A 24,466-nucleotide genomic window follows, 5' to 3' on the forward strand; every position below is an offset into this window, starting at 1 on the left:
CTCAGTTTCTCGGGCAGTAAAGATGCAGGAGATGAAAAGTTCTGAAGCAGTTGAACTCATCTGGCTGAACTCAGCAAATGAAAGGAAGTTACGCTCTGTATTTTAATATCTGCTCAACAACTACATTGCTGGGCTCATGAAGAGTCAAAGGACTTCTAAAATTACCAAGTACCTTTATCTGAATGTATTCTGTAATCAAGCTTTACAATTCAGTACCTGGGATTACTGAAGTGACATCAAGACAAAATGGTTTATGAAGCTACTAGTTCTGCATTTCTGGTTACCTTTGTTAGATTATATTGGATCAGCAAGTGTAGCATGCTGGGATCATGCCTCTCATAAAACAGACGGCTTGCATGGTCATGTACTCAGCTTCTTCAGCTTATTGAGGTTATGCTAAAAATTCAAGCTCAGTAGCTCATACCTTTGGTTTTGTAGACTTGAAGTGAATATATGGGTCTGTTTCAAGCTTCAAGTCATCTCAGCTGTAGCTAAGTGGTCCAATATTATAGTGCCAGCTTTTGTGAAGTCACTGACTCCATCCCTCTGCGTGGCCACTATGATGCCCAGGCAACTGAAGCTATAAGGCTGCTGATTCGGGATCTTAGATCACAGCTTTCTCTGCCACTGACATCAGAAATATGCTTCAGCTTGACTGGGAGTTGATTTCAAGGTGCAGGCTTCTGTGAGTACTAATGCAGTACCTGCAAACTGATGGAATAATATCCAGAAAAAAAGATTATCTAACTTGCTTGCAGACTTAGGAAGTTACTGCTCAGTTCCAGCAGGTAGCTGATCAGGGTTTTTTTTATTGAAGCACTAGGCTCTTAGCCCTCCGTGAGCTGAACAGTTAGTTAGAGGAGGATAACCTGCCTGAATCTTTAAGCTGCAAATCAAAATTTTCATGCGAATGAAAGGCATGGGAGCCGCAGAGAGACTGAAAAGAAGAAAGATCCAGATACAGTTCACAGGCAGGAGATGACGATGATTTCCCAGGAAGTGACCGCTGTGGATCAGAACCACACTGTGTGCATGGTCAAGTCCCAAGTAGCTGGGCTTTGCCAGCCTCAGCAGCTCTTGCTGGCTTGTTTCCACACGGCTGGGGATTCTAATTGCTCAGCAGCGCGGATGCCAGCGCAGGCCTGCTAGCACTCATTCAGCACAGCTCTGGCACAGGAGTCAGGAGTCGCATGTCTTTCTAAAGCTACAGAGTAGCTATAACCAAGTTAAAGTTTACTGGACCTGAAGGTCACCAGTTCAGCAGCTAATGTCAAGAAGAAAGGCTATGAACACTGCTGGTTCAGCAGTTCTATCCTGCTAACCTAGAGCTATCAAGATAAGGCTAACGAGCAAAAACCAAAGGTACAGGCTTTTGCAATTATTCACTCAGTCCCTTCTTGTTTGTTAGGTGCATTGTTAAGACATGTTATGTTTCTGGGTTTACTAACCGGATAGCATTTCACCTAATGAGCTGCTGTGAACTCAGGAGTTCTCCATTAACTCACTTTTAGAGCAAAACAGAAAGGGAAACTAAATACTAATGAGAAACTAGTGCTTTTGCATGTGCTGTAACAAGTTGAAAAAATGTCTTTTATGATGATTTATATTGAGAAAAAGATAAGTGCAGCAGTTAACGGTTGAACTTGAGTGTAAGCTTCCTGTATAATCTTCATCAGTAAAAAATTCCCCAACTCAAAAGGGTATTTTAAGATGAATCATACCGTAAGTACCGCAGCCCTGGTAGGGGCCCGACTGGAAGCGGCAGCCTGCTAGGAAGGACTCTGCTTGGGAGAAAAAGCAAAGCGTCAGCTCCTGCCCCTTCGCCTCCCAGCGGCGCGGGAAACAGCACGGGAGCCGCGCACGCACGTGCCCAGCGGACACCCGTCCTCCCCGGGCGGGGCGGGGCGGCGGCGCCTCTGGGACTCGCCCCGCCCCAGAGAGCCCGCCGTCGGGACCTGGCAGCGGCCGGAAGTGGGGGTAGCTAGGCGGAAGGGGCGCTCCTCGCAGCACTTACCATAGATCTAGACCGGGCGGGGCGGGTTCCACCTCTAGCCTTTGGCATTTCCGGTTTGATGTGCGTCATATCCGGGCGACTCTGAGATGCCGGTAAGAACCGCGGGGGGGGGGGGCCGGGCCGCCCCCCCCCCCCCCCAGGACCCGCTGTTCCCCTGCGGGGCACCGGGGCCGAGCAGGCCGCGGAGCGGGGAGGGGGCCGCCCCCCGGGTGGGGAGGGGCCGGGCCCTCCCTCACGGCAGCGCACCGGCCCCACGGTGGGGGAGGGGCGGCGCACCTGCCCCGGTGGGGGAGGCGCGCGGCCGGCCGGCTCCCCCCCTCCCCCCCCGCCGTGCCCCGGGCCCCCGGGGCAGATCCCCGACCCCCGCAGCGGGCGGGCGGGAGCGGGCCGGTGCCCGCCGTGCCCCACCCCGTGCCCTCCCGGCTGAGGCGGCGGGGAGCCGGGCCTGCAGCTCCGGCAGCCTCGGCCCACGGGACGCTCGGGCGCCGCCATCCCGGGTGCAGGCTCAGAGAGGGCGGCGGCGGCACAAAGGGGAATATCCCCGAGCTGCCGTTTCTGTTTCCTAGTCTAATTTCTTCTGTTCTCACTCTGCTTACTATGTTACTATGTTGTCCCTGTACCGAGCGTGTTGCGCACACTGCTTGTTGGGAGTGCTAGGGAAAGACTTTCAAGTTTTTTTTTTTCCTCTGCTTATACAGTATTATTATTTTTTTGAATATATTCAATAGGATTTGTGATTGTGATGCAAGGAGAATAACTGTAGTTTGCTTTCTCCTCTGAACACTAGTTCTTTTCAAGTAAGCAAAAATAGGAACAAACATTTATTTTTCCTTGTAGCCTAAAGAAGAAACTTATTATAAAGGTATCGTGTGTATTTGTGAAATCTCTTTTAAAGAGAAGCTGTGTAAAAGGTACCTACCTACCTGTGCTCATCAAGAAACTTCTGACAAAATAGGTGAACATCTTAACAGACAGGAAAAGCAGAGGTTTCTTCATGACAGGTTGTACGTATATGGGCACCCTTCCTCAACAGTTTGGATAATCCTGCTGTTTTAGAGGTTGGAAATTCAGTCTCCTTGTCTCTTGTGCATTTTGTGTAGTTTTCAATTGATCCCATAACACTTTCCAGGACAAACAACTTAATTTTAATTGAAAATTATCTTTGAAAATGAGTTTCACAGCATTAGGATGTTATTCTTTTGGCTCAGTGATAATAGAAAGGCAGGAACATGGATAAATGGGAGTTTTCCCTGTTCTTCAAGGTATATTTTAAGCTTATTTGCAGCACCCACTGACTTTTTTGCTCTATTTTCTTGGTTCCTATTCCTTTATATCTTTTTTATTTGTTTGTTTTAGGTTCAATTGAATATTTGCCCAACACAGCTTCTTGCAGGAAGACCACCACACTGTTTTGCATTTAGGAAAACTGAGAATAAGCAGGGAGTGTTGTTCTCTCTGAATTCAAAATTTTGTGCCTTGCCGAGGACAGCTGCAGGAATCGGAAACTTGAATCAATGTTATCGGATGAGTTAGAATCCAAACCTGAGGTGAGCAATTATGATTTGGGTTTGGTTCCCAGAAAAGTTTGTCAACACTTAGAAAAAGTTCATTGAGTTTACTCAGTTTCCTACTTAGATATTAACTCCCAGAATGTTTTCAGCGACATCTTCCAACACTTTTATCTTTTGATTTGAATGGTAAAAGATTAAAGATCATTGCAATTTTCCCTCCCCACCTTTGAGTTTCAGCCAATAGTTTTGCCTATTCTCAGGTTACATTATCTTTTTTTCACTATTATAATGTTATTTCTGTTAAAAGAATAAAATAAATTACTGTACTGACTACTTCTTTCCCTCAAAGAAAATTGTCATTACTTGGTTTAGGGGAGTTTGGATTATTCCATTAACTTCAGCCAGTTCCGATTTTTAAAGTACTCCTACTTCTATTAAAGAGTTGCCAGAAGTGATGGACTGTAGCACCCAGGGGATCCTGGTTACTAGATGTGAGGCTGCTGGATTGCTCCCAGGTTCAACCGGTAGCATAACAGAGCATGAATTGCAACAATGTATTTGGATGCACACAGGAAGGCTCATGCTGCGCACCCAGCTGGCCACAAATGCATTAACACAAGCAGGAGTATAGTACCTCTAGAGGTAAACACAAACAGCATTCACATAAAACATGAACAGTGCAGAAAGCCATAATCCCACTTACCCAACAATGAAGGCTTTAAGTTTGTGGAAAATACTCATACCCTCAGTCACTTAGCTCACATGGACACACTTTTACAGGTCACTCCAGTCTCTGCCAGGTCTGAAGTCCTTATGGTATCTGTGCCCAGGCCCTGGGCTCTGTAATCCGGTCTCTGGCCAGGATCTTGGGTCTTTCCAGACCCAAGGTTTCCCCCTATTCACAGGCTAGTCTGACAAGAAATTTGCTAGCAGAACGCTCACTCACATGGAAAATAGATATAGGGTTTAGGACTGCAGTGATCAGACACAGAAGTGTCCTGACCAGCAGCCCTGATAATGTGTGACTGGCTTCTTTTATCTCTCCCCTCTCCATTTTCTATGGTTGTTCCCTCAGCTGCCCTTCCCTTTCCTTTGATCCTTCTCCTAAACATCCCGTAAGTTCTGCACATTCCTACAGTCCCTGTTGCATCCTAAATTAAGATTGTTCTTTCCTGTGAGATCAGTTCTGGTAACTCAGGATAATCTTTTTTTTCTTGTCAGTAACAAAGCTTCTGGTTGAACCTCTTCAACATGGCCCATTGATCAGGGTCTCCAGAGTTCTGGTCTTTGTTGCCTGTTATTTGCAGTTTGTTACATTCAACGCACAGTTGTATCTGCATGTTTAATTCATTACCTCTCCCTATTCTTGCCTTTGTCTTTTAGGCTGAATAGCTACTAACCAGCTGTCTTTAATTTCTCCCCACTTAAAAGTGCTGGAGACAACATCACCTGCTCTCCTAGCTTTTATAGCTCACAGTTTTACCTCTTCAGAGGGCTGCAGTCCTGGAGCAGAGGGCTTAGCACTACTGTGAGGTACCTTTTAGGGAAGTTTGCAGGTCTAAATAGATTTGTTTTTGTTGAGTCTTCTGTTTCTTTTTCAGTCCATATGCAACATAGATATCTTAAACTGGTATTCTAAGGAGAACAGCTGTTATGCTGGTAACTCTTGACAGCTCAGGTCATTTGGCGATATATTTGTTTCTTAATGGAGCAGCCAAAGTCCTTCCAGTCACACTATTCAGGAAGAGTAGCTGCACGTTTGCAGTTTCTGTGTAGAAGCTACTGTGTATAGTCTTGGCTTGGGGTGTGAGGAGTTCCTTTCTCTTGTCTTGTGATTGATATCTCACAGCTGTTGTTGAATTTTGTCCCAGTTCTGAATGGCAGGGTAGAGCACTGCTGCTTCAGTCTGTGGGTGGGTAGATTTCCATAGATTATTTCTGATTATCAGTGGCTAGGATAGTGAGAACACATGTTCCTCAAGTATGAGCTGCAAGTGGGCCCCTTTTTTTCTTGACTCGTTGAGTAAGGTATTTGTCCTATTTTCCCATAGCAGGGTTGCATTTCCTTCCCAGCAAACCCAGAACAGAGTAAGCAATTACTTTGCAGGAACAGGTCTCATGCATGAAAGCTACAGTGGTTGCAGGGGGCATCCTTTCCCATAGATGCTCTGTTCTAAGTGGTATTCCTCAATCTTGCTTAAGACCATTTTGCACTACAACTTGGGATTCATTTGGGTTGTGAACTACCCAGTCCCATACACATTCTCTTTCTAGCTCTGGTTGTGAAAGTTGACTGTTAGGTCATTTTCTGCTCCTTTGACCTGAAACTGGAAGATACCCTTCTTGCATCTTTCCCAAATAGCAGTTCAAGTTATCTCTGAAAGTCCATCATGATTTTATATCCTCTGATAAGCCATGGAAACATAATATTCATAGTCACTGGTGTTCTTTGATATCCCCTACCACATGCAAAAGGTGTTCATTAAGAGCTAACTGTATTTGTGTACAAGTAGCATGCCAGGTAATATTAATCAAGGCACTGTGGATGGACTGCGTAAGTTTCATTGCTACTTTAACTGCTTTTATCCCTAAAGCAGCCACCAACGTATGTGTAAATGTTTAATACTTGAATAGAGGTGAATTCTCCTTTGATTAGGAGTCACAAAGCTGCTTGGAGATGGTTTGTATGGGCAGGTGTGTCTGCTTTTTCTTCTGGATTCCCTACCCCCAAAGCTGTCTTGCCTGCGTTCCACAGGGAGCCGATAAGATCTGCATTTTGCATGTTTTAAACCTTTAGGGAGATCTGTTACAATTGCGAATAATTCCAGCCATGCCCACTGCACAGGTGCACCACAGGGTGCTTTCTGCCATCTGGATAGCTCCAGTACAGTTAAAATAATCAAGTGAACTACAGCTCTAGTTAAGTTGAATACGGCTGTTGAAAGGGAGATGGAGGAAGGTGTTTTAGCCTTCCAGCCTTTCCTTTCTCTCCCCATCAGCACTTTATAGAGGGAGATTCTGAGTGTATTCTCCAGAGGATGTGTGGGAGGAGGGCATCCCAGTTTCCAGCTGATAATCCTCCTGCCACCCACACTCTTTTGCTCCAGCCTTCTCTTGCCCCTGATCTAGTAAATGTTATTTTGATCTCTATTCTGTAGTGGTTCACTGGTTAAATTTAGAACAGTTCTAATATCAATTAAAAACCTGGTCATTGCTGTTCTATGAGTCTAGCCTTGGCTCTCCAGATGCCTGGTAGGAAGACTGATCTGGACACTAACACTGGGCCAACCTTTGCTCCCACCCCCAACAAAGAAGGATCAGCAGTGTCTGGAAGTTCTTGGGATCCAGATCATCTGATAGAGGGGAGGGGGTCTGTGGTGAGACACAAGCTAAAATATCTGTAGGAGAGGTTCCCAGTTCTTTAAAAAGATTTTTGGTTTTTTATGTTTCTCTCAGGTTAGGGACGTTATCAGAGCCTTCTTGGTAACATGAGCAAGCTGCACTGCCTGCAGTGTTACACCAAAACTGATAGACCCTGGGGTCATTTCTTGTTGATAGCTGACATCTCAACCATCCTTGTTGACTGGCAGGGATGACAATTACTTGTTTAGTGACAAGAGCCAAGGAATATTTTGCATTTTTAGTAGGTACACCATTTACATAACTGACAGCATTTCCAGGGTTAAGTGGTATTTCAGCAGAAGAAGTTTAAGGAAGGTATATTGAAGAAGGTGGTATGGTGGAACCCAGAAAGTCAAATTGCTCATAGGAACATGCAGCTGAATTTTGCTCATTTTGTCCCACCCCAAGGTTCATAGATTCTCTCTATACAACTCACATCTGGCCTGTAAAGTTTGAATCTCTAAGTTGAGGATGTTGTTTTGCAATTAATCAATATCAAAATTTGTTTAAAATTTCAAAAAAAAAAAATTTTTTAAATAGAGCTTAGCTATAGAGTAAAGCCGCTTTAAAACTCATCATTGCTTTTGTGGTTTGTTAGTATTCTGTCCATTCAGTTTCCCTCACTGCTGCTCTTCAGGTGCCCCCAAGACGTCCTAAGGGTTTGGTTACAAATTCTAACACTTTGGGCATGTTTGCAAAAGGTTCAGCCCCCTCCTTGCATAGGAATTGCATACCCACCATCCAACCTCAACGATTCTGTGATTGGGAATACTTACTGCCTGTTTGGATCCTGTTTGTGATGCCAGATATTATGTGGTTGTTCAGTCTGATGGACTGCAGCATCCAGGAGGTTCCTCTTCTCCTCGTCCTCTAGATAAGAGACCGCTGGACTGTTCCCAGGTCCAGCCAATAGTGATGCTGAACCTGAACTGCAGAGATGCTCCCATGCACACCCAGATGGTACAGACATGGCTGGCCATAAACACATTAACACAGGCAGGAGGGCAGTACCTTTACAGGCACCCACATAAAACATGAAGACCACAAATGGCCTAATTCTGTTCCTACTCTCCAGGTAGTCAGGCTTGAAGTTCACTAGCATATCACACATGTGCCCTCACTCACCTCACATGCATACTTACATTCATGGATCTCTCTGGTTTCCACCCCAGAACTTCCAGTATCCGTGCCCAGGCCCTGGGCTTTTTAATCCAGTCTCTGGCCAAGGATCTTGTGTCTTTCCAAATTGTGGTTTCATCCTATTCACAAACTAGTCCAACCTGAAGTTCACTAACTGAACACAGTTATTCAGAAACTATTTAGGAACAGCGTTTAGTAAGATGATGAGATGGACTACAGTGCCCAGACCCAGCAGCAAGCTGACCAACAGCTTGCTAACATGTGGTCAGCCCCTTTTATCCCCCTCTTCCTGTTTCCCATGGTTGTTCTGCCCCTAACCACCTTGATCCCTCCCTTTCTCCTGCCTTTAATCCTTCCCCTAAACATCCCAATAAGTTTTTCACATTCCCACAGCTCCCTGCCCCCCTTAAGACAACCCATAATAAGTTTTACCAAGTCCCACAATTTCCCTCACATTGCATTATAGGTTTGCTGTTTCTTATGAGACCCATCTGGTAACTGGTGATAATCTTGTTTTCTTATCATTTACAAAGTTTCTGGTTGAATCTCTTGAAGGTTACACTCAAGTGGTCCCTGTAAGGCCCATCCATCAGTGTCCCAGGAGTTCTGGTCTTTGTTGTTCTCTTATCGGCAGTTTGTTAGAATTTGTGTTTCTGTGTTTAATTTATTACCTCTTCTGCTTCTTGTCTTTGTCTTTTACATTGAATAGCCAGTTATCAGGTATCCTTACAGTTTCCTTTTTGCTTTCAGTTGCTAAACCAAATTAGAAGAAACTTAAACCAGTGTACAGTTTTTGTAATGATTTTTTTCCCCATATCTGCAGTTGCTGTAGTTGTCACACAGGTATTAAATGATTTTAAACGTGAAGGGAGGTTTCTGAAAGTACTTAGCTGTTAAGATGCAACTGTCCCGTGAAAAATTGTATTTTCATATAATTATTTGATGTAGAGATGGGAGAGTATATTTGGTGATTGGTTTGCTTTAATTTAAGGGAAGGATTTTTTTTTTTAAATGATAATTTTTACTAATGAGAGCGATTCATGTCCTTTTATTTATGGCTGCTTCTTTTACCCCCTCTGGGTCTCTATATAGTTTGATATTACTTTACAAAGAAAATTAAAGGGCTCCCTTTTCTTTCAGGGATCCTTTTGTGGTTGCTACCTTTTGTTTTTCCCTCCTGGCTTAGTGTTGCTGTGTATTGGTGGAGGGTTTGAAGCAAAGCTTTCCTGTTGTAGGTCAAAAGTTTTGTTTAAAGCATTCTGTACAAAAACAGAAGATAAAAGAATCCATAAAACATGTATATTACATGGCTGAGTAGGTAGCAGTAGGGATTGCAGATAGTATTTAAATGAAAGATAATTCAGTAATTTAGAGTCGTTTTGCTGCACACATTTGTTAGTCCCATTTCTCCTTTTTTGTTGCTTTCCTTTGTTATTCCTCTCTCCCTTCTTGTATTTTTCCCCTCCTGACACATTTTATTTTAAATTAGAATGCAAGTCTTTTGGGGAGAGACTGTCCCTTATTGCCTACAGGTTTTCTGAGAACATAAAAAGTTCCCCAAATGGTTTTGACTGGGGCCTCTGGGTAATCTTATAATATACATAATAGGAAATAATTCTAATCTTTCCAACTACAGTGTGGCTTGTGGCCTAGTTTATGTAGCATATTGCCATCTGAGTGACTTCAAGACTTGTTATTTACCTTCACAATTGTCAGGGAGCAGCAAGGGCCAGCTGCTCCCTAAGGGCAGGTTAGCAGGGAGCCAAGAGCAAGCCCAGTGCAGGCAGCACCCTCACCAGCACAGAGCAGTCCCGCAGTACCTGCACACGGTGGGCAGAGGCAGGTGCTGCTACAGGGTCCATCAACAGCCCCCACCAGGGCAAAGCAATGAACCAAGTCCAGGGTCCATCCAGGGAGTCCAGTCAGGAGCAGCAGGAGATGGGGGCAGCAACAGGACATAGGACAGGGCTGCAACATCAGTCTGTGGTTCATCCAGGAGAAGAAGCTGGAGACAGCTCCACCCATAGCAGAGGCAGGGGGGGGCAGTGCCCAGGTCTGAGCTTAAATGGAGCTCCTGGGCCCATAGGCAGGAGCTGGGAGTCTCAGGTGAGGCCACTCAGGACTGTTAAGGCCTGTTGGTGTCCTCAGGGCCCCAACAGCAGTATTCCTAGAGGCAGATGTGTTTGAGGAAGCATCAGTATTTCCAGTGTTTTCATGATAGGAAATGGGCATAGAGAAATTAGATCCCAAAATATGAAGTGCCCTCTTGTTTTCTTCACAGTTTCTTTGATTAAATGCACCTGGTCCTGATGTAGCAAAGGTTCAAAATGTTGATATTTGCTATAGAAATAATTTGGAATTGGGTGCTCAGTAGTTCTGAAAGTTAATCCCCAAAGCAGTCACAACATCCACATATGAAATAATGATTAGTGACTGCTGTTGTTTTTTTTTTAATGGTCTTGTGATTTAAGTCAACAGATCAGACTATTCGTCTTTTTCCACTCTGCTCCTTTTGACACTGACGAACCTTCTCACTGCACAGAGAGTGCCGCCTGGGCTCTCTGGGAATACATGTTAAAAATGTCTCAAAATGAGGGTAATAGCTTTTGAATACCTATCTTGTACAATTTTCTTTTAAGTGCCAAAGATAAAGCAATTCCAATGCATACAGTTGTTTGCTAGACAGCATAGAATGCAGGATCTTTACATGGAGCGGTTTTCTAGAGATAAGAAGTGGTGACTTAAGGGTTGGTTTTGGTGCATTGTTATTTTTTAATATTTCCTTTATCCATGCTCTTCAAAATATGTTGAGAATGTGAGTATAGGGGTAAGTCTGTTTGGCAGAGCTTATAAGCCAAACGAAGAGAGTTTTGAGAGGCCTTTTTTCTGAAACATGGAATCTCCGTCTAGGTCTGTTTGAAATTACCTTTTCTGGTCTTTATGTTCTCCAGAGTTTTAATTCCATACAGGAGAGGGATTTGAGACCATATTTAAAAAAAAAAAAAAAAAAAGCTTGTGGAGTATACAGAAGAATTAGTTCAGTAATTTCATTATAAAAGTTGGGGTGTGTATCTCCTAATTCCCAGCCATACTTCCTTTGTTAAATCAGACTATTTTAATATGGACTGTTGTGGCACTGGTAACAGAAAAAATGTGTTTTCTATGTCTGTGCTTTGGAGGTGAAGCTAAATACTCTTGTTTCAGACTGGTTCCAGAGGCTTAGAGGGGCCCAGGATCACATCCAGCAGTGCAGCAAAAGCTTGGACTTTGAGATGTTGTCGGGGGAGGGAATGAGTAAGCAAAGTACGTGCTTTGCTGCTCTGAACTTTGTTACATATGCTTAGACTTTCAGGGGACTGGAAAAGCCCTTCTCTGACTTCTAGTTTCTTTCCAAATTTTAGATTGCTTTTTGGTAATTCAAGATTTCTAGGAGTTAGCCAGAAGTACTTTTTACATTGGCATTGCTGACTGATGTTAAGGATAGCTGTATCTTTTGAACTGAATGACCTGGGCATTTCTCACCTCCTGGGCCCATCAAGATGAGGGCTGTTCCCTATTTCTGTTCCTAGGTCCAGCCAATAGTGAGGTTTAGTGCAATTTTCAATTGGTCACACACACAGACAGTACAGATGTGGCTCATGACAAACATTAATGCAGAACGGTAGTACCTTTTCCCACATAAACACAAAGAGCACAAATAGCCCGATCCTGTTTCTAAGAATCGTTGCTTAGAGGAAACCTTCTTTCATGGGTTTCTCCAGTATTTGGCCCCAGACCTCTCATCCTACTTGTCAGCTTGTCTGGCCTGAGGTTTGCTAGTGCCCCCCCGCCCCAGACTAGAGAGCACAATCATGTAGGAAATAGTTTGGAATAGAGTTTAATAAGAAGACAGGACTGACTGTGGAGATCAGGTGCAGGGCTTGGCAGACAAGTGAAATGATCAGACTCCTGCTACATGTAAAGGCCTCTTTTATTCTCGCTCCCTTTTCCCATGCTTGGTCTTCCATGATGCACCTTGATCTTTCCCTTTTCCTGCCTTTGGCCTTTCCCCTAAACAACCCATAATCCCAAACAGTCCCCAAAATCTCTTGTTCAGTCCTCAAATTCCTCCCCAGGGAATGCATCCCAGAATAAGTCCTATATCCCTTTATGCAATAGTCCCCCTTAGTTTGCATAACATTCTGGAGAGTTTCTTCTGCTGGATCCTCTTAGTGGGTGGGTTTCACACTAGGGACAATGGCTTCAATTGTTCACCTTTGATGGTTTTGGGAGTAGCTGTTTCGGGTTGATTAGGCTGTCTCCCTTCCCATCTTCTTCCTCTGATCATTATCTGTCTATTTAGAATAGCCATTAGTCAGATAGGTTTACAGCTAGTCTTTCTCTACCTTTTTTATTTAAAAGGCCAACTTCATTTCAGTTAAGTGTTGAAAGACAATAATTAAACAAAATACCTGAGTCAAAGGCTGAGCATGGAAAACGTTTACTTGGAAGGTTAGAGCATAGTAAAGTATCAATAAACCAGGAATTAAAAAGGAAAATATGAGGTAGCCTATGTAGCCTTCAGTGTAGTCTACAAGGATCCAGAGCAGTTTTTTGTATGTTAAAGAAATGACAATTTTATAAGTATTTCGCAGATGACAAGTGCGAATGATATATTCTTGGTCATTGATGTAAGTCGAAAAGCTTTCATTTACTTTTGAGTGTATTAGATTATATTCTTTGTCTCTTACAAGACAGTATGGGCTAATGGAGTGGGTTTAGTACCTTTTTTAAATGACTTACGCTACTCTTGAACTGATCTTCAGTATCTCTTTTCAGCTGCTGGTTCAGTTTGTTCAGAATACTTCTATTCCACTGGGGCAAGGGCTGGTGGAATCGGAACCAAAAGACATCACCTGTCTTTCTCTCCTTCCTGTTACTGAGACCTCAGAATGCAACAGACTGATGTTGCCAGGTAAAATCTATGGAGCAGATCTTTGTGGGTGTGTCATTTATACAGCTGTCCTTAATGCAGCGCTGTGGCGCATGTTGTACCTGCCTCTTGCTGATAAGGCATTCCAGTGACGGAGGAACAAGTTCAGAAGGATGACTGAAACTTTTCTCATTTAATGAAGAAGTTTGGCTAGACAGAAAATTCCTTTCTCCTCCTGTCTCTCTCATGTTCTAATTGTTTTTACTAGAAAAATAACTTCATAGGTATCTTTTAGTCATTGCATACTTTTTATTTTCTCTGGTTTCACTTTCTTCACTAGATGATGAAAGAGATCTCACTTCTCCAAGTCACACTAATTCTTCCAAAGATGTTTCTTCATCTGCTGTCTTGAGAAGCCTCCAGGTAAATGTGGGCCCTGATGGAGAGGAAACAAGGGCACAGAATGTACAGAAACCGTCTGAGCTTCTGTCAACTTCAGAGACTTCCAGTTTATTGCAAGACCTCCAGCCCAGTGACAGCACTTCATTTATTCTTCTCAACCTAACAAGAGCAGGTAATTCTCCTTCTGTTTGTCATCTGGCTGAATATGTCTCAGACAACAGAATGCAGGAGATACAAGTACATCTCTGTCCCTGCTGCTTATGAAGGGGAAAGATCACAAAATTTGCTGGGCATTATTGGATATGTCAGGAGCATGTAACCATCAGCAGCTTCCTATGGTGCAGAGGTCAGTGAAGACTTTTTTAGTGCAGATACTACATCTGTATCATGAACACTAGCCTCTGGGAAGCAAAAGAAATTGCCCTCTATTGCACTGTCCTTCTGTTTCATGGAGTTGTCTTCTTTTTTAGGGCTGGGGTCTCCAGCAGAGCACTTGGTGTTTGTTCAAGATGAAGCAGAAGATTCTGGGAATGACTTTCTCTCTCATGATAGCACAGACAGCAGTACCCCATGGTTCCTACGAGTACAAGAATTGGCCCATGACAGTTTAATTGCTGCCACTCGGGCTCAGCTCGCTAAGAATGCCAAAGCAAGCAATAATGGTAGGAAATCTCCTGGTTCTCTCTCAGAAGTTGAATCTCCTATACAAGGCCCCTAGTTTCAGCTGTAGTTGTTTGTTTGTGTGTAGAATAGCCAATGAATTATATAAAGTTGTTGTGAAGTCAGTTCAGTAGTTTGAGTTTAGGGAAGTTCATTAATTTAATGTCTGTGCTGGTTCTTTCTTTCTCTTTCTCTCTCTCTTGCTTATAATCTATTCTGATGTGTCCTTAAATCATCAGTGACAGAGAATGATGCAGAACAATCACTTAATTTTTCTGTAATGTACATAGGCTCCTCAGTTTTTCTCAGGGAACAAGCTTTGGTGGAAGCACCAGTTCTCTTGCAGTCTTATTCTCTGTTATACTTAAAGAGTATCTTCCTTCCAATTGCAGCTGTTTGTATTTCAGCTTTTGTTTTCACTTTCAAGTCTATTTTTAATGCATACTATATTTCATACTTTCTTCTTCTTAGCTCCACTAGGTTTGGAGATCAGCTTTCTAGGGGATACTTAATTGGACTTAGTCACATGCTTTATGACTTATTATTTCAATAAAGAATTGCAATCAAATGCATTATCTCTTTTTTAGCCATTAGAACCATTTTTCTGGTTTCTAATGAATTGACTTTATATTCTTCCTGTGATAAGCCTCATCTGGTGGCAGCTAGTCTGATATGGATAATTTGCTGGGAATAGTTTATGGGCCTGGAAAGATTCATGAATGTGTCTGATCTCTGTTATGGGCTAGGTAGCAGCATGTAGGGCATGGTAAGCTATTAGTAACCAGGAGCATATCTGCCTTACAGACCTATGTCATATATGATGCTGTTTTTATCTATTGAATTTGATATGTTATAGTAATCTGTCTCCTTTTAGATTTTGGTGGGCTTTTTCTTCCAGGTGAAAATGTTCATCTTTGCTCAGGAGATGGGCAGCCAAAAGACTCTAGCCCTGTTCCTCATTTATCTCGTGTGGAAAGGAAGCTAAAGTGCACAGTTGAGGGCTGCGATCGGACATTTGTGTGGCCAGCTCACTTCAAATACCATCTAAAAACACACCGGTGAGCAGAAAGAGCTATATGTTGTTGTGAATTTGCAAAAGCATGCTGTGTATTTGGGATAGCATTGGTTTCCAACATCAGCAAGCTGTGAAAACCTGACGTTACTCTTAGAAATAGTAAGGCCGTTGCTTTCTTTAATTCAGTTATGTTGAAACACCTTGGCCAAATTTAGATTATTTTTGCAGGTCCTTGTTAATACTGGATTTAGAACATTTATATTTTAACAGGTGCTCAGTAAAGATAATTAACTAACACCATGTACATACATTACTTCTGTGGTACAGTGAATATTAGAATTTGTGGGATGGTGTCATATTTTTATATATCCTTGAACAAAGTTGCTTGTTCTAATAAAGGGCCATAATCTCTTCTACCTGAAAAATCATTGGTCTTTAAGGTAAATTGTAGACAGCTTCCTGCTCTCTACAAACGATCACTTATTGAAAAGTGTGAAGGACTCCATGAGATATGAGCCCATCACCTTGCCCTGAGGCAGGGCCAGGAAAAACTACATGTACTGTATGTACAGGTACAGTCATTTTTGAACCTCCAGTGACTGAAATTCCACAACCTTCCTATATAATCTATTGCAGTGCTTTACTAAATCTTTCTGGGTAGGGAATGGGCCAGGTAATAGGATGAAAAGGTTTGACATATCTGAATGACTTCTTCCAATGGACAACACAGACTCTGGTTATATGGTAGTTCCTTAGGACTAATTTAGGCCTCTCACTTTGGCCGAGTCACTTCATTTTTGGGTATAATTCATTTCAGTTACTATGCTTTGGCTTTTTATTTAATCAAAAACAAGAAGATAGCTCATGAAAAAGTATGTTGCAGTAGCTGCTTATGAAACAGCTGTTTTGTTGCTTTCCAGGAATGATCGCTCCTTCACCTGCCCAGCAGAAGGCTGTGGAAAAAGTTTCTATGTCTTGCAGAGGCTGAAGGTGCACATGAGAACTCACAATGGTGAAAAACCCTTTGTGTGCACAGAGCTGGGCTGTGGGAAACAGTTCACAACAGCTGGAAATCTGAAGAACCACCTACGAATTCACACTGGTGTGTTTTAGACCTCACCTATTTGTGGTCGTCAGAGGTGGGGTCTTTACTGAGGAAAAAAACACTCCAGCCTTCAGCCTCAAACTTTGTGAATATTATGCTCATATATCTCTGACTTTCATTAGTGTCCGTTTCCTATCAATTCACATTGATCAGTGAATTCACAGTGAAATTAATCAACTGCTTCCCCTTTTACTATTCTGTATAATTTCATACAGGTTTCACCCTTCAAATACTATATGATGATGTTGCGTTCCTACTGTCAGATCCATGCTCTGAAGATTCCCTTCCCCTCCCCGCCCCGGTTGTTTGATTTGGGGGAGGTGGGGGGAGTGTTTTGTTTTGGGGAGAAACTAGATCATTCCCAAGGGAATAGTCAGTGAACACCACTGTCGTAAGTATTTTCATAAGGAAGCTATTTTAAGTTGCTGAGAAGCACAGTAGCTTAGATGTTGCTCCAGAGTAGAGTCTTGAACTCACAGTCATAGCTGGGCTGACATCTGGCTGAATCTTGGCTACCTTATGTTACTTGCACTGCTTGTAGAATGACTACATTTGGGAAGTTTAGGGAAGTGAGGAATGGAGTGGAATGAGTATCAAAAAATATAGCAGCAAAGTCTAATAGAGAAAAGCAGTATTTTGACACGCAAACTGCTCTGTGCTAATGTTGGTCAGGGATGTTACTATATGCTGGAGCCTATGTACTCTAACTCATGCTCAGCTTTTTATATTAAATAAAACAAGAACCTTTATTCCATAGTGTTGTATTTTATACATGGTTTGTTTATGCTGTCTTCTCTGCAGAATTTGATCCTGCCTTGTCAGTATTTATGGAAGTTGGTATATCAGCCAAAGCCTTGACAACTGCATAAAGTGTTTTAGGTGTTTTTATCCCAGAAAGGTATTTGAGAGAGGCACACAAGTTCCAGCTGAAACAATCAGCAATTTAATAGTTAGCAAAGTTGACAATGAACATTCCTGGGGGGTTGTTTGTTTGTTTGTTTGTTTTTAAGCCTCAGAGTTATCATACCACTGAAATAAATGGTCCAGTTCAGGCCTCCCAGAATATTATTAGAGATACCCTGGTAGCCCAGGAAGGTAGCATTGCATTACAGTTGGTTAAGATTTCCAAATAACCTGCACAACTATGAGAGCACAAGGCATCTCAGTAAAATGAAATCTCAGATTATGTGGGCTGCTAACAGCTGTGTATGTTTTCTGCTTTATTTAACACTACCATATGCTGTGTACTTTGTAGATATATATATAGAATAAGGTTGCTATTTTAAATAATTTGAAGTTTAGCTAGAGAACACATGGTTTGTGGGCAGATGTTGGGATGTAGTTAAAAATTATATATGCCAATAGTAAATTTTGCATGTGTAGTAGCAACAGCTATATTTTGTACTTAGCTTTCTTTTGCACTTAAAGCTCCCAGCCACAGCATGGGTAAAGCTGACAGGCCCAGCTGATACGTGCACAATCCTCCCTGATAGAATGTGTTCTGCACTCAATGGAGCAGTTGCTTCTGGAGGAGTAAATAATAACTTTCTAAATGGCACATTGATAATGTGTAATTAAGAGTTTGATCAGACCAAAGTTGTTTTAAAACTGCAGCTGTAAATAGATCTAGAGTTTTCTATAGATGGAACTGTGTGCTGTTATTTTTGTCAGTGCTAGTTTTTCTTCCTTGGCCTTTCCCAAGTTTTAAATATGTATAACAAGCTAGAAGTTACAAGTAGTGTTCAGGAATCTGCTATGTATTTCAGCTCTATATCACCAATCAGAACATGCTTCGTTCGTTCTTTTGCTCAGATCCATTGAATACTACAGTAGATATGAAGCTGAGAAATAAACTGCAGGGAGAAGAATTTTAAAATCATAGTAGAAACAACTTTAGCAAGATCACTCCAAAAGAACTGTATATCTGGCAGACACAATAGAAATAGCTAAAACATCTTGCTTAATTTCCTATGGATTATATCCAGCAGGATTTGGTGTAACTCTGATATAGTAGTCTAGCTAAAGACTTGAAATCATACTGTTAAACATGGTGTATTGAGTTCTTTAGGGGGATGTTGCAGGCAACAGTTAGCTTTAGTTTTATTTCAGGCTTTATTAAAAAGGGGTTTAGAGCAGGTTAATTATATCACATTGCATTGGTGTAGTCATCTACTGATTTATTATCATTTAGTCAAATACAAAAATAGCTGTGGAGATACATATAAGTAACAAGTTTCTGCCTATGAAAATAAATTGTGCCTTGAATTACTGTTCCTCCACATATGCATATAAATGACTGACACCTCTCTTGCAGGTTTTTGCTGAGGTCAGCCTGTTCAGAAATAAAGTGTACAATCTGATGTGAAGGGAAATATAATTAATGGGATTTTTGGCCCTTAGAGGCAGAAAGGGAACAGACTCCTGGGAGTGTGTGAAGCAGAGAGCTGTTTGTTAAGAGCTGCATATAAATGATATATTGTATTCCAGATACTTTTGTATTACTCCCTTGGTAGTTATGTACTAGGACCCTAGCTTGCCTTTCGGTGAATGATGACCTTTCTGAAAGAATTTTCAGTATCCCCTCTTGAAAGCTGATGACGAGAATGCTTTAAAAGCCTTAGAAAGAGTATGTGTCGTTTTTGTTGAACTTTGATACATGTAAGGTCAAAAGGAAGAACTCAGTAGAGATCTTCAGACTGTTCTCAGGAACTTGGATCCCAAGTTAAGATCTCAAAGTCTAAGAATTTATTTTTCCCTTGTAGGGGAGAAACCATTTTTGTGTGAGGCACAGGGATGTGGTCGCTCCTTTGCTGAATACTCCAGCCTTCGGAAACATTTGGTTGTCCACTCAGGTAGGAACGTTCATATGACATGCTAAGACCTATCTGAGAAAAGATCTTTACTGTAGGACTTTGATTGGACTTTTTCAAGAAAAATCCGCTGGTTTCTACAGAATTTCTGGTCATATTGTTTCACCACTTCCTCTATAGTGCCTGTAGCCTGTAATCTTTAGTCTTTGCTGGTCTTTAGCCCTTTTCCTCAAACATCATTCTACATTTCATGATTCTAAATTCCAACTACAACAAATTTTAATTTATTTATTAAATAAAGAATGTTTCTAAAATGTCATGAAGTTGTATACCTGTTTCATAGCTGCCATTCTTTTATTTAAAAGACAGAATCTAACACCTCTTTACTCTTAACTGTTCCATTTGAGATCTCTTGTGAGTGAGTTTCTGCCACAGACAGGGATTTCCTTTTTTTTTTTTTTTAATATAGTACATATTTGTAATTGGACAAAGCATTAGATGGGAATTTCACAAGTGCAAAATCTGTTGCAAAGTTTCTGCCTTCCATTTTGATTGGTCTATCTTAAACGTCATCAGCCCATCATAAGTATGCCTTGTTTGGGAGAGGGGAAAATTTGCTTGGATGGTAACTTTTGGGACTACCTGAGCTCTCCATGCTTTTTCTTTCCTGTCTCTTTGGCTTCCATGCCATAAGCTTGCACTTACAGACAACATACTTGGTTGTATTGGGAAAATGATAGACTGCTCTGTAAAATGAGAATCCATTCACAATGACAACTCACGGTCCAGTCTGTACTTAGTAACATAAATCAAATGCTGCATTTTTTTGTGTGATAGGAGGAGATGGCTCCCCTCTGCTTGCTTGCTTTTAGTCAGTTTATATTCTGGGTGTGAGACCTCAAATCTTTCCATGTTCCTGAGTAAGAGATTCCAAATAGCTTGTTCACTTTCATAAATCAGATTTGAAGACTTTGTTACTCTTCAGCCTTGAGTTTTCCAACACTTGGCAACATTCGTATCTGAAACTCTTCTGTTCTGGAAGCTTATTTCTCTCTGGGAAATAGAAATACTTCTCACCTGATTTTTCACTGATAATTAGCACCAACAGTGTCAATGACCATTTCAAAACAGCCTTAATTTATTATTGACTTGTTTGTTGGTGAGATATTTATTGCCAATTTGGTAATTCTTGGAAATTTTTTTCCCTCTTTTTCTCCAAGGAGTGAAGCCCCATCAGTGCCAAATTTGTGGGAAGACATTTTCCCAGAGTGGTAGCAGAAATGTGCATATGAGGAAACACCACTCCCGAATCGGAACAGCTGGCAGCAGAGAGCGAGAACAGCCAGGTAAGGATGGGAAGCTATTCTCTATGGGGAAGAAGTGCAGGAAGGAATTGGTGGATGGTCAGGAAGAAGGGAAGATGTCTGTCCTGAAAATAAGAGAGTACAAGCTAGTAGGGAATAATGTATTTTTCCTCTTGGAGATGAGGATATATTGCTATCAGGGAGAGATACTCTCCCCTTGTCTAAGATAGAAAACAAAGGTATTTTTCTGTATACGGTCAAGGGCAGATAGGTTTACTGTTTTCAAAATTAACTTGTATCTGATTTATTTTTTACATGGAATATGTGCCCTTCATGATATGTTCTTGTTGTAAGAAACCTTTTTTTTAATGCTATGTGAATTATTTAAAGAGAAGGCCAAGACTGCCTGAAATCCTGCCATACTGAGGCTCAAAACAATCAATATAGGAGTTACCACCCGTTGGAGTGCCGGATGCCCAAAGAGTAGGAGCTGATAAAGTAGGTGCTTAGGGAAGAAGTCTATGTGACTTGGAGGGCCAAAAGTCAGGGATTGTAGTAGATGATGCAGTATCATTACATCATAAGAATTTTGTTTTACCCTATTTTCACAATAGAGTCACTGATGGGGAGCAGTTTGCTGGAAGAATCTACAGTGCATAGTAAGAATCTCATCTCCATGAACTCTCAGCCTAGCCTCGGGGTTGAGTCTCTGCACTTGCCAGATACTGAATCTATTATTGGAGTGGAGGAGGGTGAGACCAGCTGCTCTTTTTTCCGCCCTCTTATATGTGGTGACTGAAGTGGGTTCGATCAGTCCTCCTAGAGGCTCATCATGTTGCAGTGGGATGAGTGAACATTGCTTTTACTGTGCACAGCGGGGGTGGGTAAATGAAGAATGAGTCATAAAACTGGAGTTGGAGAAGACCTACTGGACCAAGTTTCTCTCTTGCAGAGCTTCGGGGGTGAAGTCTGCTGCTTAGGTGTCATTTAGCCCATGTTGTGGAACGCCATTTCAAAACTGTTACTGCAGTCCATTCTCTTAAAGCCTAAAGCATTTGCATTGCTGGGGCACATAGGAGTCCCAGCTAAGGACCAGGACCTCATTGTGCTAGGCACTGTACAAATACTGAGTATCTTGAGTAACAGGCCTTCCATCCTTTACCTTCAGAGACTATATGCTAATACATCTCACTGTCAGAAGCTGATTTAATATCTGAAATAAATGTACTACTCAATATCATTTAATTACATTTGCTGTGTTCTTTTCCTGCTTTCCTCAGTCACTTTTCCCCAAAATTTGTTTGGTGTATCACTTTCTTTAAATTGGTCTACTTGTAGATGTTTTGAATTTTTCTGAACTTGAAGGCTTTCCTCAGAATTAGCATTATTAAGAATGCAAAGTTTTGCTAGGATACTGTGCACCTATACAGAGAAAGCTTTGAGTTTATATTGATCCCCAGCTGAATGTAAAGGTGCTGCTGTTGGTAAAGGTATTGTGATTTGGAGGTTCTTGCAGTAGCTCTGCCACATGCCTGTGAACCTGGACCTGATGTGGTTTTGCCACCATTTCATCACTTGATCAGCCCCAGAGAGATCAGTAACAGGGAGATGCTGTAGTGAGATGTCTCCTTTACTACAGTAATTTTATAGGTCAGCTGAACAAGTTGTAATTCTTTCAACTAAAAATAAGAAAATATTTCAGTATGATGCTAAATTTGAGAACAAAAGTGGAAAATCTTTATTTCCATACCATCTTCTGAAATATATAAAGAGAATAAATATAAGAAATGTAATCCTACTTTCAGAACAACACTTTGCTTAGGAGGATGATAGCAAGTTGCAGTTACTTGGTTTGGTGCTTTTACTTTCCTCAGATTTCAGCAATTTCAGTTTAGGGACCAACACTAAGACTTGGGTTTACCTGTCACTGTATTTATGCAGGAGTCACTGTATTTATGCAGGACACTTTAGTATTTGTTAAAGGCACATAACATACTATCATATATTAATTTAAAGTTCAAGCCTTTATTCCTCCTTTTTTAAGTCTTTTACCCTTTGCACACTTGGAAATTCCTCTTTCCAATATTATCAAGTATTATTATGGAAATTTGAAATCAATTTTAGCTGAGACCTTGCAGTTTGTAGATGCTGATTTGAAGTCCAAAATGGCACAACTTTAGAGAGGGGAAAAATGAGAAAATTTGCCTCTGGGCTGAACATAATTTATTGTGAGATCAACAGCCCATGATGGGACCTCTGCAACAGTTCTGTTAGTATTTGTTGCTAAGGATTATCTTTGTGCTATACAGATTTTGGCAAAGGCCACTGCCAGATTAAATATACCCTAGCTGGGTTTTCTTTTGGAATTTTTATAGAAGATGAGACTGAGGGAGGGGAGGTAACATTAGAAGAGATTAATATGCCAGCAGGAGGTAAGAGGATCTTTGGTTGTTTTGGACACAGTAGACAGTCATATGGTCTGGTTAAAATGCCACCTGGATTCAGGAAAGTAGTCTTGCCTTGCTATGTGTTTTTTAGAAATCTCAAGAGGCAGCAAACTTGTCAAATCAAAACTAGTTTCCGATGTCTTCACAGAAATATTCTTAAACTGGATGGCAGTCTTCTGGATGGTTGCTCAAATTCTGAACCTGAATTACAAACCTTAAAAGCTCTTACCAACGACTTTGGTAAATCTAGATAAATTCAGGTTCTGCCTCATCTTTGGCTCTGTTTTCTGCTTTCTTTCAGCTGCAGGAATTCCAAATGTCAGTTTAAAACAAAATTTGATTGATAGTTGGTGTTTGTCATCCATGCCATATGCTTATAGCTTTTAACCTATGTGTGGCACCAGTTTCCCAGTAGATGTCATCAGAAAAATGAGCATTCTGGAAACTGCTGGCTGAGCCAGTTATACTCAAGGTGACTGTGAGCTAGTACAACATGCTATAGCTGCAGCCTTTGGGGAGTAAGCTGGATAGATCAAGAAGTTTAGCAAAGCAGTTGTAGGTGATGAAGATAATACACATTCCATGCAATATACAGAGGATAGGATAGTCTTCCCCTACATGTAAAGCGTTAAGAATCAATTGACTGTGTGTTTTCAAAAGCAGGAAGAAAACAGGGATGTAGTAACAGAAGAAGATGGAAGCCATGAAAAAACACACAACAGGCTGCAAGGACTCTAGAAGGAGAGGTGTAAGACTTGAACCCAAAGCACATTCTGAGCAGGCAGATTAATTGTCATATTCTCCTGGAGCCAAAATTAAACGATAGTCTCAAAATGGACTACAAGATGGAGAACATGACTGTGTTTCAGTCACCAGGAAGCTAACTTCAGGAGCTGCTGTTCATGTTAAATCAGCACATGAGACTTCCTGCTTGGGGGTGGGGTGAAGGGAAGAGCATGCTGAGCTCCAGCACGTGGAGGATGTTAATTACTGTTTGACCAAGTATCAGTCAGTCTTCCTGCTGGGACTTCTTGGTGCTAAAATTACTTTGTTCCTGAATTAGTACACTATGAGATATATGTACTAGTAAATTTCTATTAAGTTCATTCCCTTCTTATGTTCCAGATACATGCATAGAAGCCTAAGTGGGCTTTAGACCAGAGATTTGGAGCATAGAAGAAATCTTTCCTCCCTCCCTCAATGCTGACATGGTATAGTGACAACAAGGTTGCATTACTCCTCTTTTCTATGTGATACAGGAGAAAGAACAGCCTTTATGTGTCCTACACAATTAAACCTATGTAGAAACTGGTACGCTGATATGGCCTTCCTTGAACCCTCCCAGGTGACTACTTCCGAGTGTAGAAAATCTCTACAGTGGAACAAGTATTTCCCAAACAGTTGTGAATTTCTCCAATCAAGGACTGTATTTGAATAGGCTAATTCCATCTGTGACACAGCACTCAACGTAGTCATTGTGTAGAAAGCTCTTCAACCAGAAGAGGAAGAAAAAAAAAAGGAAAACTAGAAGCCTAAACTTAGATTTGGTGAAGATTCTTTAGGTCAGTAAGACAGACTGCTGCAACCCAATGCATTCAGCTATATGCCAGCTTGGATTGATTTCTGAACCTGAAACCTGGGGGCCATAAATTCCTGGATCTAGAGCTTTGTTATGATTAAAAATGCGATGATCTCAATTTTGTACCTTTATCTAATATGGTAGCCTTTACAGATACTGATCTGTA

General features: G+C 41.5%; 1 protein-coding gene across 6 annotated transcripts; it reads left to right on the top strand.

Annotated features, from left to right (window-relative positions):
- Positions 1–2,060: 2,060 nt before the first annotated feature.
- ZNF410 (zinc finger protein 410) lies at positions 2,061–24,418 on the top strand. 6 transcript variants are annotated; one of them, XR_010884188.1, is made up of 11 exons: positions 2,061–2,106; positions 3,371–3,561; positions 12,885–13,020; positions 13,319–13,552; positions 13,851–14,042; positions 14,915–15,098; positions 15,976–16,157; positions 18,923–19,012; positions 20,191–20,316; positions 20,665–20,772; positions 20,889–20,963. XR_010884188.1 is itself a non-coding variant. In XM_067296769.1 (11 exons), exons 2-11 carry the CDS (start codon positions 3,529–3,531, stop codon positions 23,864–23,866), a joined length of 1,242 nt encoding a protein of 413 aa, XP_067152870.1. In that variant the 5' UTR covers positions 2,061–2,106; positions 3,371–3,528; the 3' UTR covers positions 23,867–24,418. The 6 variants fall into 6 exon arrangements, 5 of the variants coding, with proteins under 5 accessions (XP_067152870.1, XP_067152868.1, XP_067152869.1 ...); XM_067296769.1 differs by lacking the exon at positions 20,665–20,772 and adding an exon at positions 23,847–24,418 and having other exon boundaries at positions 20,889–20,933; XM_067296767.1 differs by lacking the exon at positions 20,665–20,772 and having other exon boundaries at positions 20,889–21,519.
- Positions 24,419–24,466: the final 48 nt, after the last annotated feature.

This window comes from Apteryx mantelli, chromosome 4 (genome assembly GCF_036417845.1).
Source record: "Apteryx mantelli isolate bAptMan1 chromosome 4, bAptMan1.hap1, whole genome shotgun sequence".
NCBI lineage: Eukaryota > Metazoa > Chordata > Aves > Apterygiformes > Apterygidae > Apteryx > Apteryx mantelli.